Here is a 21,064-nt window from a genome sequence, read left to right on the forward strand (position 1 = left end):
TTTACTTATAAGTTGGCACAGTGGATAGGCCTTGAAAAACTGAACACAGATCAATCGAGCCGGCCGGTGTGGCCGTGCGGTTAAAGGCGCTTCAGTCTGGAACCGCGTGACCACTACGGTCGCAGGTTCGAATCCTGCCTCGGGCGTGGATGTGTGTGATGTCCTTAGGTTAGTTAGGTTTAATTAGTTCTAAGTTCCAGGCGACTGATGACCTCAGAAGTTGAGTCGCATAGTGCTCAGAGCTATTTGAACAGATCAATCGAGAAAACAGGAAGAAGTTTTGTGGAAATATGAAAAAATTAGCAAAATATACAAACTGGGTAGTCCATGCGCAAGATAACCAACATCAAGGCCCATGTGAGTTAAGAAGCGCCGTGGTCCCGTGGTTGGCATGAGCAACTGCGGAAATAGAGGTCCTTGGTTCAATTCTTCCCTCAGGTGAACATTTTAACTTCCTTATTTTCGCAAAGTTATGATCTGTTCGTTCGTTCATTGACGTCTCTGTTCACTGTAATAAGTTTAGTGTCTGTGTTTTGTGACCGCACCGCAAAACCGTGCGATTAGTAGACGAAATGACGTGCCTCTCCAATGGGAACCGAAAACATTTGTTCGCAAGGTCATAGGTCAACCGATTCCTCCACAGAAAAACACGTCTGATACATTCCATACGACACCGGTGACGGCATGTGCGTCACATGACAGGAATATGTTGTCGACCAACCTGACTTGTACACTTGGCGAATGCTTAAAAAGATTGCCTCTCCAATGGGAACCGAAAACATTTGATCGCAGGGTCATAGGTCAACCGATTCCTCCACAGGAAAACACGTCTGATACATTCTATACGACACTGGTGACGGCATGTGCGTCACATTACAGGAATATGTTGTCGACCGACCTGACTTGTACACTTGGTGAATGGTTAAAAAGATTCTTCTACCTTGCCCAATTTAGGTTTTCTTGTGGATGTGATAATCACTCCCAAAACAGTGATGAAAACATAAGTGTTTGTCACGGACGGACGGACAGATAATAATTGTCTGAAAATAAAAAAAATCAAACATTTCACTCGAGGGAAGACTAGAACCAAGGACCTCTCGTGCCCCATCTGCTCACGCTAACCACGGGACCACGGCGTTCCTGAGCTCACATTCTCCTTGATGTTGCTATCTTGCGCATGGACTACTCAGTTTGTATATTTTGCTTATTTTTTTCATAGTTCCACACAACTTCTTCCTGTTTTCTCGATTGATCTGTGTTCAGTTTTTTAAGGCCTATCTACTGTGCCAACTTATAACTAAATCTGAGGGGGGTGCGATGGGGAGGTTCCCTTGTAAGATGCCTCCTGTCGGGCATACTTGATAATGACTGTCAGCGCTCGAATAGTACTCTAGAACTGGTAACAATAACATCCTGTATAATATTTCTTTTACAGATGCACTGCACTTATCCAAAGCCCTTTTTTCGAAGACTGCGATTCACCTTCCAGACTACTGATTTTGTGTTCGTCCCATTTCATATCGCTTTTTAGTATTAGCCCTACGATGTGATGGGCTCGGCGTTGCAGCTCGGACGTCGGACCTTTCAAAAAACACTGAGTCAGCTGTACCTTCAAAAAACACTCAGCCAGCTGTACCTTCAAAAAACACTCAGCCAGCTGTACCTTCAAAAAACACTCAGTCAGCTGTACCTTCATCAGTACAAAATTCAGATAATGACTGTGTTCTGCGCCTGTAAATTTGTAAGCAACTGTTGGCTGAAATCAGAGGAGATGCAAACTACATTAAATATCTTTGGATGTACTGTGAAGCCATCTTTCGCTTCAGTGGTTACGTGAGCAAACAGAACTTCGGTAATTGGACCAGCGTCCACTGAAGGGTACGAAAGTTACCGTATAGTGTGCAGCACTTGTCTGGGAGTTTGCGAGGTGCTGCTGTCACTGTTTTTCTGGACCTTAGGTTAACATGTCAGAGACGCTGGTGACTCCAAGACACGATACAAGTTCACATCTCGTCATCCAGCACACCTAGTTTCACAGGAAGGAGTCATCTCGAAACCTGCCGGACAGTGTATGGCAGTAGTGAAACGTTTGTTTAGGGGTTCTGTGATTTCAAGGAATGCTAACATCACTTACCCGTCAGACTAGTCTCCAGACCTTCCAGTCCGTGACTTTTTTTTATGTGGAACCTGAAGAGGATCGTGTACCGGACTAAGAATTCTGGCTCAGTTCAAGTTACAAACTGAAGCAGAAATGGCCTACGTCCTAGATGACACAGTGCCCATCTTGCAAAACCTGCAGGAACGACTTAGTTAATGCATGTGACAAAGTGGACGGCATTGGTCTCATGTAATTTTTGAAATCTGATGCCTAATGCAGTTTTCAGTTCTGCGTGACATATTTTGAACCTAGAATAAAGTTTTGTAACGTACCTTAAATTTTTAAAAATATCTTAAATATTTCGTTTCTCTGCGTCTTAATGCACGAGATACTGATATTTGATAGTGTCAGCGTGTTTATCACGAGAGGCTATTTACCTGATGCGGCGAGAGTGACAGCGGCGAGTACGGACGCCAGAAGCTTTAGTGGCGCCATTCCTGACACCTGCAACAAGAGAGGAAGGTGTAGCTTGAATCACTGCAATCTGTCTGCTCCTGCGCACGAACTCATGCCCTCTGGCTAGGAGGGCAGCGGCAAGGCGTGACCGGTGCCGAGTGCTACGCCTGCGTAAATTGGTGTACAGTATTATGAAATCGCTAATACTAAATTATTTAACACGCTAACACTACATTATTGCAGCTTGCTAAACAAAGAAGTTCTCCGAATTATATAGTCAAATTTCTAAATCAAACGAAACTTCATTGTTCCAGAGACTTTTCAAGTCTAAAACATCTAGGATGTATACACACATACTAAAGCGACGAATGAAAATTTGTGCCAAGGCCGGGATTCGAGCCGTGGTCTGCTGCTCACTAGGTAAAGCCACCCTGGTACAGTGATTACCTTAGCATGTCTCTCAGCTCAACGGCATTTTGAATTGAGGAGAGAGGGGCGTGCTAGGATAGTCTGTGCAGTTATGCAGAGCCACTGTGCCAGGGTGCCCGTAGTTCTTAGCACATCTGTTTGGTGAGCAGGAGACGTGGGTTCAAATCCCGACCTTGGAACAAATTTCCATTCGTCGCTTCGGTCTGCATATGTACGTCAAATCTCTACATGTTTACGAAACAAAGCGGCGAATAACATGTGCTCGGCAAAAAGGAGAGTGATGGGGATCTTATAAAGAGAATGGAAAAATTATCCGACAATTTTTGTAGCTTTTGCACAGTCTGAAAAGTTGACTGTAAAACGTAGAAAAGAAGAAGACGAAACTGTGGAAATATTGGCTCAAATGGCTCTGAGCACTATGCGACTTAACTTCTGAGGTCATCAGTCGTCTAGAACTTAGAACTAATTAAACCTAACTAACCTAAGGACATCACACACATCCATGCCCGAGGCAGGATTCGAACCTGCGACCGTAGCAGTCGCTCGGTTCCAGACTGTAGCGCCTAGAACCGCACGGCCGCTCCGGCCGGCTGTGGAAATATTAGTAAGTTGCGGACATATTCTTTAAATACATTTTTTACGGCGATGTCAAATGATGATTGCCTTGCTAGTTGACGGGTCCAATGCGATTTTGTGTGTTTTGTTCATGACGTTTCTTGCCACTGAAAACAGAATGAGTAGTTTTTACACGCTTTTATTGGACGTATAAATACATGAAAACCAGATGAGGTAACATTTCCCTGTATTTCACTTTAAGTAATTTGATAATGAACACATTGTCAATCCCGCGTCCGGCCATCCTGATTTAGGTTTTCCGTGATTTCTCTAAATCGCTCCAGGCAAATGCCGGGATGGTTCCTTTGAAAGGGCACGGCCGACTTCCTTCCCCGTCCTTCCCTAATCCGATGAGACCGATGACCTGATAGCGGGAAGAAAACTGTAAGAGGAGAATGGCTAGCATATATCAGCTATCACCTGGTGCTAAAGAAATATTATTTCCTCCGTCTTAGGGTACCAGTTGTTCTCATTCGCTTTAAACTAATTATCGAATCACTTTAAAATGCGCAACTCCCAAATGTGATACCCATTAGACGCGTGTCGCATGACGTACATGTGAAGAAGGAGCAAAGAAGACTCTCAAGCTGTCTAAACGCATTTCGTTCGCAGATATCTCGGTAAAGAAAGCGATGTGTTGTGGAAGATCGCATCTATAATGTCACTGGTGCCAGAGGTGATGGTTAAATGTGAAGGGCGTTGCAACAATGCTGCGTCAGTATCAGCCAGGGTGCTGCAGCGGAGAAACTCACCATCCAAATAACGAGGAGAGAATGGAAATGGCGTCTAGTGCAGCAGTTCACCGAACCCGCCGCATATTGGTGGAAACTCACGAGCGGGATTTTAAAATACGTCCCTGGACTTTAGTTCCCATTCGTATCCTAGTTGCGTACCAATGAGACACTTCGATCGTAGTGTCAGCGGCACCCATCTTTTAAATTTTCTTTTTATTGTCTGTTGTAAGAGAATTGTTGTGGCTGGACATCCTGGATGAAGAAGTAAATGGGTACTGTTCTCTTTATTTACTCGTAAGAACTTCGTGTTCAGGGTCCATGAGCCCTTCCATGATGGTGGTTTCTACACGTTTTTGTTGCTTCTGAGGAGTTTAGATGATGGCGTGTTGCACCCAGATTCGGAGACAATGTTGTGGGGCAACAGATCCAACGTAGTCCAGATGGCGGGTGGTCGGCCAGAGGTCTTCGATGGTGTCCAGGAGCGTACGCATTGTCTTCCTGATGATGTCCTTGATGGGTTCGATGTCCATTTCTTGATGAAGGTCCCTCGTTCGTGCTTATTGAGGGCCTTTGAGAATGATCCGAAGACAGAGATTTTGCAACACCTGTATCTTTTTAATTTTTGTGTTGCTTGTGGCACCAGAGGAACAGCAGCCATGTAACGTGGAGTGCAGGACCGTTGCTTGGTACCGCCTTTCTGCTAAAAGACATATGAGAGCTGGCGACGAATGGGTGCAAGTAGTATAGTCTTCTCCGCATCACGTTTTGTACGATCTACCGTTCCTCATTTTCTGCGATGTTCAGTCTCCTCTATAGGCGCCATATTGCAGCGGTAATTGTCGACTGCTCATTAACAACGCAGTGTCGTCCGCAAATTGCGCGATAACAGCCTGCCGGAGCACCAACATGTCGTTCACCACCCTTTAAATAATGAGACAAGCGCTGCACACAGCAGGGCTCAAGGTGCCCACGAAGACCTAACCCCATCTGACAGTCGCTTCCATCGCGTTTAGCTGCTGCGTGTTGCAAACGGCTGTTGTCGAGAAACTACATCTACATCTATATTTATGCTCCGCTAGCCACCCAACGGTGTGTGGCGGAAGGCACTTTACGTGCCACTGTCATTACCTCCCTTTCCTGTTCCACTCGCGTATGGTTCGCGGGAAGAACGACTGCCGGAAAGCCTCCGTGCGCGCTCGGATCTCTCTAAGTTTACATTCGTGGTCTCCGCGGGAGGTATAAGTAGGGGGAATCAATATATTCGATACCTCATCCAGAAACGCACCCTCTCGAAACCTGGACAGCAAGCTACACCCCGATGCAGAGCGCCTCTCTTGCAGAGTCTGCCACTGGAGTATGCTAAACATCTCCGTAACGCTATCACGCTTACCAAATAACCCTGTGACGAAACGCGCCGCTCTTCTTTGGATCTTCTCTGTCAACCCGACCTGGTACGGATCCCACATTGATGAGCAATACTCAAGTATAGATCGAACGAGTGTTTTGTAAACCACCTCCTTTGTTGATGGACTACATTTTCTAAGGACTTTCCCAATGAATCTCAACCTGGTACCCGCCTTACCAACAATTAATTATATGTGATCATTCCACTTCAAATCGTTCCGCACGCATACTCCCAGATATTTTACAGAAGTAACTGCTACCAGTGTTTGTTCCGCTATCATGTAATCATACAATAAAGGATCCTTCTTTCTATGTTTTCGCAATAAATTACATTTGTCTATGTTAAGGGTCAGTTGCCACTCCCTGCACCAAGTGCATATCCGCTGCAGATCTTCCTGCATTTCGCTGCAATTTTCTAATGCTGCAACTTCTCTGTATACTACAGCATCATCCGCGAAAAGCCGCATGGAACTTCCGACAGTATCAGATAGTCAAAATGATGCGATTGTTGTTGTTGTTGTTGTGGTCTTCAGTGCTGAGACTGGCTTGATGCAGCTCTCCATGCTACTCTATCCTGTGCAAGCTTCTTCATCTCCCAGTACCTACTGCACCCTACATCCTTCTGAATCTGCGTAGTGTATTCATCTCTTGGTCTCCCTCTACGATTTTTACCCTCCACGCTGCCCTCCAGTACTAAATTGGTGATCCCTTGATGCCTCAGAACATGTCTAGCAACCGATCCCTTCTTCTAGTCAAGTTGTGACACAAACTCCTCTTCTCCCCAATTCAATTCAATTCAGTTCAATACCTCCTCATTAGTTATGTGATCTTAACCATACAGTAAAGCTGCATGGTTCATGGAGGGGGGGGGGGGTGATGCGATTGTGAAAAGAAAAGGAAAGACATCCAAAGCTCGGACTCGTCGTATGCAGCGTTACGTGTGCGGCTGAAGGTGCACGGAGGTGAGCCGGATGAGCCTTCGTGCGGCGCCGGCGTCCTTCGGCGGCGGAGGACGCGCCGGTCGGCGCGGCGCGTGGCAGCCGATCCGCGGCGCGGAGTGACCACGGCGAGGCGAGGCGAGGCGAGGCGATGCGCACCGCGCCGCCGCCGGAATCGATGGCTGGCGGCCGCGGGCCGGCGCCGCGCGGGTCACCTGCCGCCGTATCGATCACGCTCCCAACCCTCTCCCTCCCTGTGCCCACGTCCTTATGACAGCTTCGCATCCTCACTATCTTCCATCTTCTGCGTCAATATTACCAACAGCTATCCCTGGTCACGGAATCGATCGCTAGGGGTGAACCTAGCTCCGAGCCATTTAGGATTCTGATGGGCTGTCGCAAATGGGTACCACCAACACCGGTGGAAAAATGATCCTACTGGAGCAAAAAAAGGGCGAATATTCTCCTGTTTTAAAGTCTCTGACTGAAAAGTGGTCTACCAGCTGCCTCGTTCTACATTCTTCAGCACCTTCAAAGTTTTCCCAAAAATTTTGGCATGCGAACATATTCGCGCCCTTTGTGACATTCAGCTCCCCTCTAACTCCTACAAGCGCTGCTAATTGTAACTCTCTCACATCTACTAGTCCAGCGCTGTAAGACTCTCATAACCATCTGCTTCCACTTGCCCATTGTCACTCACTCATTCACCCAACTTACCATTATTATCTCTTTGTGTTTGTGCGTCACTGTCTCCTTTCCTTTCTCTCCTGGCTCCTCTTCGCTCTGTCCGACTACTATTGTCTCACTGTCACTGTCTCCCCCTTGCTCTCTCTTACTGCAACTACGCCATCCATTACTTTCCCTCCCTGCTGTCTCTTTTTCACTGTCACTATCGCTTCCTCGTTGTCATTGTCACCAACTCTGTCTCTCATTATTCTGGCTCTCACCCACTTTCACTTCTTCCTTCCCTTTATTCGTCTCCCACTGGCACTGACCTCTTCACTCTTTTCCTAGCACTGTTCTGTCATTGTCAGCTATGTTCACCGCCACTGTGTTTCTCTCGTACTCTCATACTGCCATTGTCTCCCCTTTTTCTATACTACAAAAGTCGTGTTCAGTCTTCCAGTATTTACTACTTTTCCGTCTCTTTCCCACTACCAATGTCTCCTTCTTTCTCAACATAAAAAAGGACGAATATGTTCGCAAGCCAAAATTTTTCAAGCTGTTGAAAGGTAGGATGAGGCAGCTGGTACCCCACTTTTCGGTCAGGATCTTTTTGAGGAGCGTATTCGCCCTTTTCGTGCTCCGGTGGAGCATTTTTCCGCTGGTTCCCTGTGTGTGTGTATTTTAATGGAGAATTCTACGAACAAACGGAGGGAGTCGCCATGGGTAGCCCACTCTCGTCGGTGGTAGCGAATTTGTACATGGAGAACTTCGAGGAGGAAGCCCTGGCGTCATCCGAGTGGAAACCCACTTGCTTTTTCCGTTACGTGGACGACACGTTCGTCATCTGGCCACATGGTATGGATAAACTCCTTGTCTTCCTTACACATCTAAACTCCATACACCCCAACGTTAAATTCACCATGGAGACTGAAATGGAGGGTAAATTACCTTTCCTTGACGTCTTGGTCAAGAGAAGGGCTGACGGTACCCTAGGTCATGGGGTGTATCGGAAGACAACGCACACTGATCTGTATTTGCACGCAGACAGCTGCCACCACCCTTCGCAGAGGAATGGGGTACACATAGGACGCGCACTATCTCTGACGCAGAGTCTACCCCAGGAATTGGAACATCTGAGAAATGTATTTCGAAAAAATGGGTACTCAGAGTGGCAGATTCAACGTGCTCTCCGCCCAACCACTACAGCACAACCTGTGGAGGTGGATGAAATCACGAGGGAGGCGATAGGCACTGCATTTATTCCATATACAGGCGCACTCTCAGGGAAAATCGGCCGCATTTTGAAGAAACACCGGGTCGGAACTGTGTTTTGTCCTCCGAATAAAACTCGTGCGCTGGTGGGGAACGCCAAAGATGACCTCGGTTTGAGGAAGTCCGGCGTGTACCAGATTCCGTGTCAATGAGGCAAGTCGTATATTGGTCAGACGATGCGTACCGTCGAGGATCGATGCCGTGAACACCAGAGGCACACTCGACTGATGTATCCGAGCAAGTCGGCGGTCGCTGAACATTGTTTGTCGGAAAATCACGCTATGGAGTATGAACGCACGAGGATTCTGGTACAGACGTCGAGATACTGGGACAGCGTTGTTAGAGAGGCCATCGAAATTCGCACCAATAAACCGTGACTGTGGCTATAATCTTAGCAAAGCTTGGGAACCAGCGATTGGGTTAATCAAGAGTAAATCGAGCAAACATATAGTTGCGATGACCACAGCGGACAGAGCCATCACACCGACGTCATCTCAGACGCCGTCGCAATCTGTTCCACCGCGCGACCGTGGCGCGGGGCGCGGACGGCGGAGGGAGTGCGCCGCGGGCGGAGGGTATTTAAATCGGCCGCCGCCGCGAGCGAACCCAGTCCCCCTGAGCAGCCATAGCGTACGGATCTCCGTGCCGGCACGTTCACAGGAGCTCAGTCCGTCAGTTCACCTGATGATGGCGACACGTATGATCGCCGAAATATTGTGACCGTTGGACACTGTAGACCGGCAGTACACCCGTGGATATTTTGATTATGTTAAGAAGTATCTAAAAAATGCTGTAGGCAAGTAATAAGGTAAAATAAAATGGTGAGTGATAGCTTCCATCCCTACAAAGTGCAAGTGTCCAGTTCCACGTTGATTGCTTAATCTTGTATTCATTCGCTTCATTGTTTTACGTAGTGCAAAGATGATCGGAATTTAATGAAGTACACTGGGTCCAGCCTGTCGATAACGAACTATACCACACCGCTTCCCTTCGTCTTGCTACGTAAATTAAGATGACGACAGTTTCCTCCGGTGCAGGGAGGCAGGCGCGAGGTGATAACAACAGTAGCAGTAGAAAGGGAGAGGAGTGCCCTGCGCTGTTGCTATCGGAGCAACACAGTATAATTCTTAACGTAGGAACTCTAGAGAAGGGAAACCAAGTTGTCAGCAACTTAACGATAGTGAGGGCTGGTTAATATGCCTGTCTGCGCACTTCCATGGAAGAAGAGACATGCTGTAGCTAGGAAGAAGAAAAAAGTCGTTTTATTCTATAGTCAGTTTCGGTGCTTTTTTACCAATTTCATTGTTATTTCCTGACGGTTTATTTTTCAAGTACTGTGTGATCTTTATTTTTGTCTTATTCATTGTTTTCCAGTGTTACGTTAGATATGAAAATATGTAGTATCTATCAGCTCTTTTTCTTTAAGTGACTTATCGTGTTGTGTGATTAATTTAGCCGGCCGCGGTGGCCGTGCGGTTCTAGGCACTGCAGTCCGGAACCGCGGGACTGATAGGGTCGCAGGTTCGAATCCTGCCTCGGGCATGGATGTGTGTGATGTCCTTAGGTTAGTTAGGTTTAAGTAGGTCTAAGTTCTAGGGGACTGATGACCTAAGTTAAGTCCCATAGTGCTCAGAGCTATTTGAACCATTTTTTTGTGATTAATTGTTAGAAGCAAACCAAGGAGGCCCTATGGTATTGCATCTTCGTTCTAAGGAGATTTGTGCGGAATTACTTACGTGCTTGCAACGCTGAAGCGCCATATTTGGTGGTTTTCGCATTTGTATTTGAGAACTACGAAAATATGTAGTTTAATTCAGGATCCGTATTAAAGATATCTCAAGAACGCGTCATTTTTGCACGATTTGTTTTCCATTAGATTCCGAAAATGTGACTTCGGCGAATAAAACTGTTACCAGAATGGTGTTCCTTGGGAGAAGCAACTTTCGTTTGTCACATCTAGGGCGTAAGCTGATTACACGGGAAAGGGATTGCCATTTTATGGTTATAGGCGAACTCAATGTTGAAAAATAAATCTACATCACAATCATTTTGTAAACTGCTGCCCTCAAATTTACATTTTTTCACTTGAAGAAGGTGCCAAATTATGTGTCATTTCGTAAAAACCATAGAATTCGAGTTATGCCGTTAAAAATTGCCGATTTCACGTTATATTTTGCGTTATCGCGAAATTTTCCTGTCCCTAGTTATGTTGACTGTAAAGAGCAGGACACCGTGGGGAGAATAGCCACTGCGTTTGCAGTAACGAACGCATTTGCTGACGCTGCGGAAAGGCTTGTGGTCATGCCATGGAACTGTTTCGTAGAAGACTCACCGTATAATACGCGTCGGAAAAAAAATTGAAGGTTCTTCAGGAGAAAACCATTCCATCCGATGACCAGCAGAGATGGCACGAATACAGCTTATGATTTACGGTACTTCTGTAACAATAGCGTGTTCCCCTAGCGAGAGAACCAAATGTCTGATAACTATCACCGTGGGTCTGCTGCGGAACGGTGCAATGGACAGTCCGCAGCATTCAAGCGAGGTGCCGACCGTGGAAAATCTCCGACGAGCTGCTGTCGGCGGCAGCGGGTATCGAGATGCCTCTCTGTGCGCGGAGAATGCCGACGGCCTTTTATTATCGGCGCCACGGCGGCTGACCGCTCTGCGTGGGTGGTGCGCCTCATAATTCGCTATTGTTTCGCCGAGACCCCATTACCTCTCCTAATGACCTCGCGCCCTCATAATTTGTCCGCCCACGTCATTCTCGGTTACAGCTTTCGTGGACACGTCGGCCGTCTCAAGGATCGCGTTTTTTAACGTACTGCATCTCAGCACAAAGGAAGCGTTTGATTTGAATATTCTATCCGGGAAAGAGACGTAATGGACTTGAGATTCAATTTTAATAAAGCGTTATAATCAGCAATAATATCGCGTTTGTGCTACTTAGCGCTTGTAAATGAGACGCTCGCGTGTTTGCTGACTTTTCGGTCTTTTACTTTAGTTGCGTGTATAGATGCTCGCTTTGAGCAGAAATATTGTTTCTCCATGTCACAGTCACGTAATGTATCCTTAAAAGGGGCTCTCTGATGAAAAATAGCCTATTCCTTTCAAATACGCCTTGCCAGAGAAACGTTTCAAAGACCGAACGTATTTCCATTACGAGTTATAAGGAATAATGGGAGAAGTTATTGAGATTTATCTTTCAGACATGATACATAGTTCCTAATTTAACGTATGCGTAAGAAATATTGACTATTTCCGTCTCCTGGTGTGGCGCGCGGATTAACAAACGTATTCTGTAACATCTTCAGCATCTCTCTTCAAACAGCAATCCCCTCCTCTGTCGCCTTTAACCTCCTCCTCTTGTGGCTCCCATCTCATTACTTTTGCTAGCTGCTTTCGAATGTTTTTCGCTGTTATATTGCGAGGAAGAAATATTAGTGCGACCTGTGTATATCAAAGTTTTAATATTCGTCTGGTACAGTGGACAGCTTTGACCAAGAAATAAATTAAAATGGTTCCTGGCCCTCAGTTCCGACCAAAGTCTTCGGGAGGTTTGTCTTGGTCACCTGGCTAATGCCGGGATTGTACATCCCATCCCATCCCAAACATTCCCGATTGCGATTCCCTCGGCCCCGCTATCAACCTGCTTGGATATCTGGCTGAAAGGACCAAGTCCTACAACAGTCCGCTCTGCTCTCACGAACTGGGAATTAAAGATGAAAAACAGAAACTTTTTGAGAAAGGAGCGGCGTAGGAGTACTGCACTTGTCGAGTGGATAATAGACTATATATACACAGATAAATACATTTCCGCACACACCAAGATATGAATTTGTGTGTGCGATGTACTATCGCATGATTAATAGTTCCCATCACTCGCTTCTGACCAAGATTTTAGGGAAGTTTCCTTTGGTTGAAGGCAAATACTAGAACTGGAAATCCCCTTCCAAATATTCCCAATTTCGATTCCCTGTGCCCCACTACCGCCTCGCAGAAAACTCCCTGACTATATGGTGGGCGACTATCCGAGCAGCCTGTTCTACTCACAGAATAAAAATTATATTAAAAACACTGCCGTTGTTACCGTCATGGGCGGAATATTGAAGTTAAATGTACCTCTGTCCACCGTTCAACGTTTTGTATCTTCTCATAAGTGTATAAATCCAACTGTTGGCATAAGGTTCACACTACACGACTGAAATACTGTCGTATAATTGCTAAATGACTGTAGTTGCCTCACTATTCCACCACACATTTAGAATGACGAATTTATGCATACATCTGTTCAAATGAATACGTCTCATGAAGGGCCACCAGTATGAGCTACTGTGCTCCACATCTTAGTGGCATATATTTCTTTTTATTTACTTTTTTTTTCTTCGTGGATGCGCCAACTTAGGACCACGATCCAATCTGAATTCCTTATTCGCTGTTTTTTCTTTTCTTGTCTTTCATCTGTTCGCTATGTTTTTTCTTCTTGTCTCTGACCACATCAGACCTATTTTCTTTACTCTTCTACCTTGGAATCCTTCCATACTCAATACGTTTTTCCTAGTCAGCTCCTGCAGAAAGTGTCATCACTTCTGTCTCTATGCTGTTCATTTTTGGAACACAACCTACGAGCAGCTTAGAGACAGAAGTGATGACACTTTCTGCAGGACCTGACCATCATTTTGCAGGACAGTGCTCAAGCATGTACAGTGCAAGCTGTTACTGATTTGTTTGACGGATGGGGCTGCTAAGTGCTATACCACCTACTGCACTCCCCCTTACATAAGCCCTCGTGAGTTCAACTCGATTTCTAAACTGAAGGAAACACTTCACGGCATTCGCTTCAGAACTGCTACAAATTCGTCGGGCAATAGACGGCGCCGCTCGAACTGTCAACACAACTGGCACTGCTAAGAGTATCCTACGACTTCCACATTGCTGGCAACGTGTTATACACAATGCTGGTGACTACTCTGAAGGTCAGTAAAACTTTGAAACACGTATCTATTTTGTACGAGCTGTTAATAAATAGTTGCCACTATTGAAGTGCCGACCCTCGTATACCTTTCAAAAATTCAAAAATTGGTGCTAATCACTGTTTTTCTATAAATCGTTCTGAGAGCTTTCAGGGAAGATAAAGGTTTAAGCATGATATCCTAGGGATGAAAACAATATCTTAGTGAAATAATTACCTTCGCAGCGACGCGCACAGTATAACATTAGTCTTGTTTTCCAGGAAATGTAAGAACGCACAGAGGTAGCCCATATCTCACGTGGTAGTGCGGTACGCAGAAGTATCTAGTCTCACTACACACGGTCGCTCAGTTGGCTGGCACGTTGCCCACTACATGGCGCTGCAGAACTTGAACCCGACTCTCGCACGCTTCCCACTGTGCCTTTAACACTCCGCGAGCCAGGGCGGGGAAAAAAAGGTTTTGCGGACGAACACTGCGGACGTTCCCGCGACCCTTTTCTAGTCTCAGCGAGTGAAGGCAAAAAGTACACAGAATTAAGATGCGAAATTTGCATATTATAATTTATCCTTTCACTGTCGGTAAAATGACAAATAATTATCTAAGTACCATATAGCTACTCATTAAAATCACAGTTCCGGCGTCCGAATTCCAGAACAAAAATTGAACAAAGTTATTTATCAAAATAAAGGGTGGGGACTCCTGCCAAACCACTAGATCCTCTTCACTATATAATAATAGTATTAATAATAATAATAATGTAAGAAAGGCAATAAACAAGACGTTAAAAACTACAGAAGAATTCATTTACTACAAGTTACATATTAAATATTTTCGAAAATCTTAGTAACAGAGACGAAACAGCAAATAACGTTATTTAGGTGAATATTAAGAGGGTTTTAGGAAAGGCAGGTCATGCTTTGAACAAATGTTTGATCAGAAGTGAACCATTCGACACAGATTACTGAATTCAATAGAAACTGTAGTAATATTTGTTGATCTCAAAAAGGCCTTTGATTCCGTTGAAAGACAGACTGTAGATAAAATCATCCTAGAATTTGGTGTAAAGTTTACATTATCAAATCTAATTCGTGAAAGAGTTACAGACACAGTATCTGAAGTGAAATTTTTGGGAGAAATATCTTTGTCATTCGAAATAAACGTAGATGTACGGCAAGATGATGATCTGCCCAATTCTTTTTTAATTGTGTTCTATAAAAACAGTAAGAATTTGGAATGAAAAACTGAATGAATATAAGATTTTACTTATAAAGATGGGAAGAGGAAACAAAAATATTGAAATAAACTGCCCTGCATTTGCAGATGACTTTACGATAGCCAATAGGACCGGTTAAAGAATTTCTGCAGAGAAAACAAAATTTTTTACAATTATTAAAAATGCACCGTAATTTATGAAAACAGATATTGGACAAATTGAAAAGATTAAAACATTTAAATATCTTAGGAGGTATTCCAAGAAAATGTTTCGGTAAAAGCCGTTATAGAGGAAAGGATACAGAAAATGAGAAGGCCATGAGATAAAAGCAAAGACTTTTAGAACTATAAATACCAGTCTAGAAGTGCAAAAATAAGGCATTACAGTACAGTAGTGAAACTAGAATGTCTGTATGCAAGCGGATGTCTAGCATTAAACCATAATTTAGATAAATTACAAATACTAGACAGGTGAAGCATTAGGAAAATATTAACCCCATGAAAAAGTATGGAAGGTTAAAAATTACATGGTAACGATGAAATTTATCGAAATATGGAAAACATGTCAGCAGTAATGAGAAAAAGAAGACGTATTTTATGGACATATACAGGGTGTTACAAAAAGGTACGGCCAAACTTTCAGGAAACATTCCTCACACACAGAGAAAGAAAATATGTTATGTGGACATGTGTCCGGAAACGCTTAGTTCCATGTTAGAGCTCATTTTATTAACTCTCTTTAAATCACATTAATCATGGAATGGAAACACACAGCAACAGAACGTACCAGCGTGACTTCAAACACTTTGTTACAGGAAATGTTCAAAATGTCCTCCGTTAGCGAGGATACATGCATCCACCCTCCGTCGCATGGAATCCCTGATGCGCTGATGCAGCCCTGGAGAATGGCGTATTGTATCACAGCCGTCCACAATACGAGCACGAAAAGTCTCTACATTTGGTACCGGGGTTGCGTAGACAAGAGCTTTCAAATGCCACCATAAATGAAAGTCAAGAGGGTTGAGGTCAGGAGAGCGTGGAGGCCATGTAATTAATTGGTCCACCTTTACCAATCCATCGGTCACCGAATCTGTTGTTGATAAGCGTACGAACACTTCGACTGAAATGTGCAGGAGCTCTATCGTGCGTGAACCACATGTTGTGTCGTACTTGTAAAAGCACATGTGCTAGCAGCACAGGTAGAGTATCCCGTATGAAATCATGATAACGTGCTCCACTGAGCGTAGGTGGAAGAACATGGGGCCCAATCAAGACATCACCAAAAATGCCTGCCCAAACGTTCACAGAAAATCTGTGTTGATGACGTGATTGCACAATTGTGTGCGGATTCTCCCAGCCCACAGATGTTGATTGTGAAAATTTACAATTTGATCACGTTGGAATGAAGCCTCATCCGTAAAGAGAACATTTGCACTGAAATGAGGATTGACACATTGTTGGATGAACCATTCGCAGAAGTGTACCCGTGGAGGCCAATCAGCTGCTGATAGTGCCTGCACACGCTGTACATGGTACGGAAACAACTGGTTCTCCCGTAGCACTCTCCATACAGTGACGTGGTCAACGTTACCTTGTACCGCAGCAACTTCGCTGACGCTGACATTAGGGTTATCGTCAACTGCACGAAGAATTGCCTCGTCCATTGCAGGTGTCCTCGTCGTTGTAGGTCTTCCCCAGTCGCGAGTCATAGGCTGGAATGTTCCGTGCTCCCTAAGACGTCGATCAATTGCTTCGAACGTCTTCCTGTCGGGACACCTTCGTTCTGGAAATCTGTCTCGATACAAACGTACCACGCCACGGCTATTGCCCCGTGCTAATCCATACATCAAATAGGCATCTGCCAACTCCGCATTTGTAAACATTGCACTGACTGCAAAACCACGTTCGTGATGAACACTAACCTGTTGATGCTACGTACTGATGTGCTTGATGCTAATACTGTAGAGCAATGAGTCGCATGTCAACACAAGCACCGAAGTCAACATTACCTCCTTCAGTTGGGCCAACTGGTGGTGAATCGAGGAAGTACAGTACATACTGACGAAACTAAAATGAGCTCTAACATGGAAATTAAGCGTTTCCAGACACTTGTCCACATAACATCTTTTCTTTATTTGTGTGTGAGGAATGTTTCCTGAAAGTTTGGCCGTACCTTTTTGTAACACCCTGTATACCGAATGTAAGACAAAAATTTATGGGATAAGAGGTCAAAAATATGTTGGGTCCATGAAATAAAAAAAGAATTTAGAAAAAAATAATACGAAAGATGAAGAACAAATCCTCGTATACACACAACTTGATCTCAGACAGATTCCAGTGCCGTACTACTACTCCTTAAAATTACAATGGATCGCGTATAACAGCGGCAGTAACTTAGGATTGTACACTTAGCATTGATAATAAGAAAATGTAATTTTACTGACACGACATAATCTGTTATTTGTTTCCATCTCACTCTATTCACACGAGATCACGTGATTTATTTCTACTTCCAGATCCTTTGTTTTCTCTCTCTCTCTCTCTCTCTCTCTCTCCACGTGTTTTCTTTTTTTTCACTTGAATTCAGAACATTTTTGGTATTTCTCAGTGTATGGTCACTTAATTCATTATGCATAATGATATTTTAACAAAACAGGTAAACAGGTAATACAGGTGAATAACTTCCTGTTTAAACGAATTGTGCAGACATCTGCTTCCATTAATACATTTCTATCCTTATTGTAAACTAGTTTTAAATTGTCAAATTTTGAGAATGAATCTTTCACTCTACAAGTTAGATGATGCTGCAGTGAAATTTCCGGATAGATCAAAACTGCATGTCAGACCAGGACTCCAACCTATACCTTACACGGGCAATGTTACTCGTAACTATTCGGGCAGGAAACGCGACCAGAGTTCACAGCTTCAATTTTGCCAGTATGCATGTTCTATTTTAGCAACTCTACAGGATCTCCTCATATACCTTGCTGGACTACCATTCCTAAGAGAAAATATATGTCGGTGACGACACTTAGTGGTTGTGTTTGAAATGAAATTTCCTCTTTGTGGCAATATAGTACGCGCTATTATAAAAATTTGTTATACATTCACATTAAAAAATTGATTTACAGTAGAAAAAACGATGTTTGTCTTGACTGATATTGACTGAACATTTAATGAGTTGTGGGACTTTGAAATGATTTAAGAAGTTGGTGTAAAAGGGCGCTTTAGTCACATTAGTACCAAAGTACAATAACAAAGTGAGGCGAAATTCCGTAAATAAACTTAGCCGGCCGCGGTGGCCGTGCGGTTCTGGCGCTGCAGTCCGGAACCGCGAGGCTGCTACGGTCGCAGGTTCGAATCCTGCCTCGGGCATGGGTATGTGTGATGTCCTTAGGTTAGTTAGGTTTAAGTAGTTCTAAGTTCTAGGGGACTTATGACCTAAGATGTTGAGTCCCATAGTGCTCAGAGCCATTTGAACCATTTTTGAAACTGAAATTAGATTATACTAGTTAAAAGAAGTGTCGCTGAATTTTTATGAGAAAAGTCTGTAAGCCTTTTAAATAAGACAAACGTTATTAACATTCTGAATTTTTATTCTTCATGTCTACATATTTATTTCTCGGCATAGTCACTCCGGCGACGAACATTTCTCCCAGCGAGAGACCAGTCTGTTAATATCGTCACTGAAGAAAGTTGGACGTTGTTGACGGAACCACATCATCACCTTTGCTTGTATCGCTTCTTCAGTATTAAAGTGAAGTTCTCGAAGGTGTTCATTAAGTTTTGGAGACAGACGAAAATCGGGTGGAACGAAGTCGAGACTGTACTGGAGGATGATCGATGATAGTGAATCAAGGGCGGCGGATTGTTGAAAACGTCGCAGCGCTCGTGTGTGGTCTGGTACTGTCATGCTGAAAGAGAGAGTGCTTCATGTGCGGACAAACTCTTCGAATCCGTGCTTTCAATCTTTTGAGTGTCCCACAGTACCTTGCAGACTTTACGGTGGTGACTCTAGGTAAAGACCAAATTCACCACACCACCTTGAACAACCCAGCACACTGTGGACATGACTTCGCTTGGTGATGGCATGGTCTTGAACATTTTTGACGTTGGTGATTCTTTGTGGCGGAACTCCATTGATGCTCTCTTTTTTTCGGAGCCAAAATGATGAACCCAGCTTCCATCACCTGTCAGAATCATCGGCGTAGACATATTTCATCCTTACATGCATTTCAGTTGGAAGCACTTTCCTTGCTGTTAGAAACTTGTTTACGGTACGCTGTTTCTCAGCACTGCATAGTTACCTTACACGCCGCCGTGTTACACGTTGCAGTTCGTAGCCTCTAGCGGCAGAGGATTGCAATTTGCGTCGGCGAAACGGGGATTTCTTTTTCTTTCTTGTTATTTCATCCCCCTTGCTCCATAAGGGGGAGGGTGGGCTGCTAGCGGTACAATTCTCCACGCTTCAGCCAAGTGAATTAAAAATATTTACAGTGAGAAATGCTAATTAAATTTCGGGCTGCTTTTTTTTTTTAAATTAAAAATCAAAGATGGATAGTTAAACAACGGAAACATATGTATTTTAAAAACACATCGCAGGAAGGTGAAATTCTTCCGATGTAAAACGCCGAAGCACTGCTCCTTCACTTAAAATCTGAAGGACCTGCACTAGGGTGAGAAGTTTTCTGGAGGAGAGAGTATGTGCCGTAGAGTTCAGAGGTGTGGTAGAGAGACAGAGGTCTGTTAGATAGGAAAACTATGGAGATGAGAGGTAGAAGTTGAGGTGGATAGTGGGAAATACAGTCGGTGGGAAAGACAGACGGTGAGGAGTAGTGTGTCGTGTGGATAGGGTGAGGGTGATAAGAGGAAATCGATTGGGATGGATGGAGAGTGAAAGGAGATAAGGACCCTGATGTAGAATGGCATAGGTGGGGAAGAGTTGTGGTTGGTACGAGGAATAAATATCGAGGCGGATCTCGTTGTCTGAGAGAGGGTGTTGGTTGAAGTAGGATAGGCTATGGAGTATCTGTAGGTGTAGGGACGGAGGGATGTGTTTGTGAAGGCGCAGCAGCATACCAGGGTTGGTGATCTGAGGGTAGACAATGGGGTGATTGGAATCTAGTTTGCGACAGACAGTATAGTAGATGCGGAGGTTTTCGATGTGGGTGAGGAGGGGTTGAAATTTGATGAGATGATGGAGGATCCAGGTGGGGGAAGGCAAACGGACGTGGAAAGCGAGATGGAGTGCATGGCGTTCGAGTAGTTGGAGACTTACATAACTTTGGTCGGGCGGAGATACTTGCTGCATTTGCACAGCAGAGGACTGGTCGGATCACGGTTTTGTAGGTGTGGAGCATAGAGTAGCTTTAGTCTGCTGTGGACTTTTTGTTGGTTGGTTAGTAAGTGAGGTTTCCACGTTAGTTACTGGTCGATGGTTAGTCCAAAATATTTTAATGTGTTGATTAGCTGGATGGGACGGTTATAAACGGTAACGTGGAAGTCATGGACGCGGAACGTGCGTGTGGCTCGTCATATAATTATTGCATGGGTTTCAGTGGAGTTGATCTTGAGGAACCATTGGTTACACCGTGAGGTACCCTGATTAAGGCGAAATGGGGGAGTTGAAGAAGCAATATGCATGATATGTAATACCTCAACCAAATGACTGGAAAAGACCACAAGTAGTCCCAGTCTTCAAGAAGGGTCGTCGAGCAGATGCGCAAAACTATAGAACTATATCTCTGACGTCGATCTGTTGTAGAATTTTAGAACATGTTTTTTGCTCACGTATCATGTCGTTTCTGGAAACCCAGAATCTACTCTGTAGGAATCAACACGGATTCCGGAAACAGCGATCGTGTGAGACCCAACTCGCTCTATTTTTTCATGAGACCCAGAAAATTTTAGATACAGGCTCCCAGGCAGATGCCATTTTCCTTGACTTCCGGAAGACGTTCGATACAGTTCCGCACTGTCGCCTGATAAAGTAAGAGGCTACGGAATATCAGACCAGCTGTGTGGCTGGATTGAAGAGTTTTTAGCAAACAGAACACAGCATGCTGTTCTCAATGGAGAGACGTCTACAGTCGTTAAAGTAACCTCTGGCGTGCCACAAGGGAGTGTTATGGGACCATTGCTTTTCACAATATATATAAATGACCTAGTAGATAGTGTCGGAAGTTCCACGCGGCTTTTCGCGGATGATGCTGTAGTATACAGAGAAGTTGCAGCATTAGAAAATTGTAGCGAAATGCAGGAAGATCT

At 44.4% G+C, this 21,064-nt stretch overlaps 1 protein-coding gene across 1 annotated transcript in view; it reads right to left on the reverse strand.

The window, feature by feature from the left end:
* LOC126175746 (uncharacterized) overlaps nucleotides 1-21,064 on the reverse strand; it is a 162,153-nt gene that overhangs the window by 35,059 nt on the left and 106,030 nt on the right. The window contains exon 3 of the mRNA XM_049922706.1: nucleotides 2,536-2,602. Coding sequence (XP_049778663.1) covers nucleotides 2,536-2,593 — 58 coding nt within the window. The 5' untranslated portion in view covers nucleotides 2,594-2,602. The remainder of the gene's footprint in view (nucleotides 1-2,535; nucleotides 2,603-21,064) is intronic.

The sequence above is a fragment of the Schistocerca cancellata genome, chromosome 1, assembly GCF_023864275.1.
Source record: "Schistocerca cancellata isolate TAMUIC-IGC-003103 chromosome 1, iqSchCanc2.1, whole genome shotgun sequence".
NCBI lineage: Eukaryota > Metazoa > Arthropoda > Insecta > Orthoptera > Acrididae > Schistocerca > Schistocerca cancellata.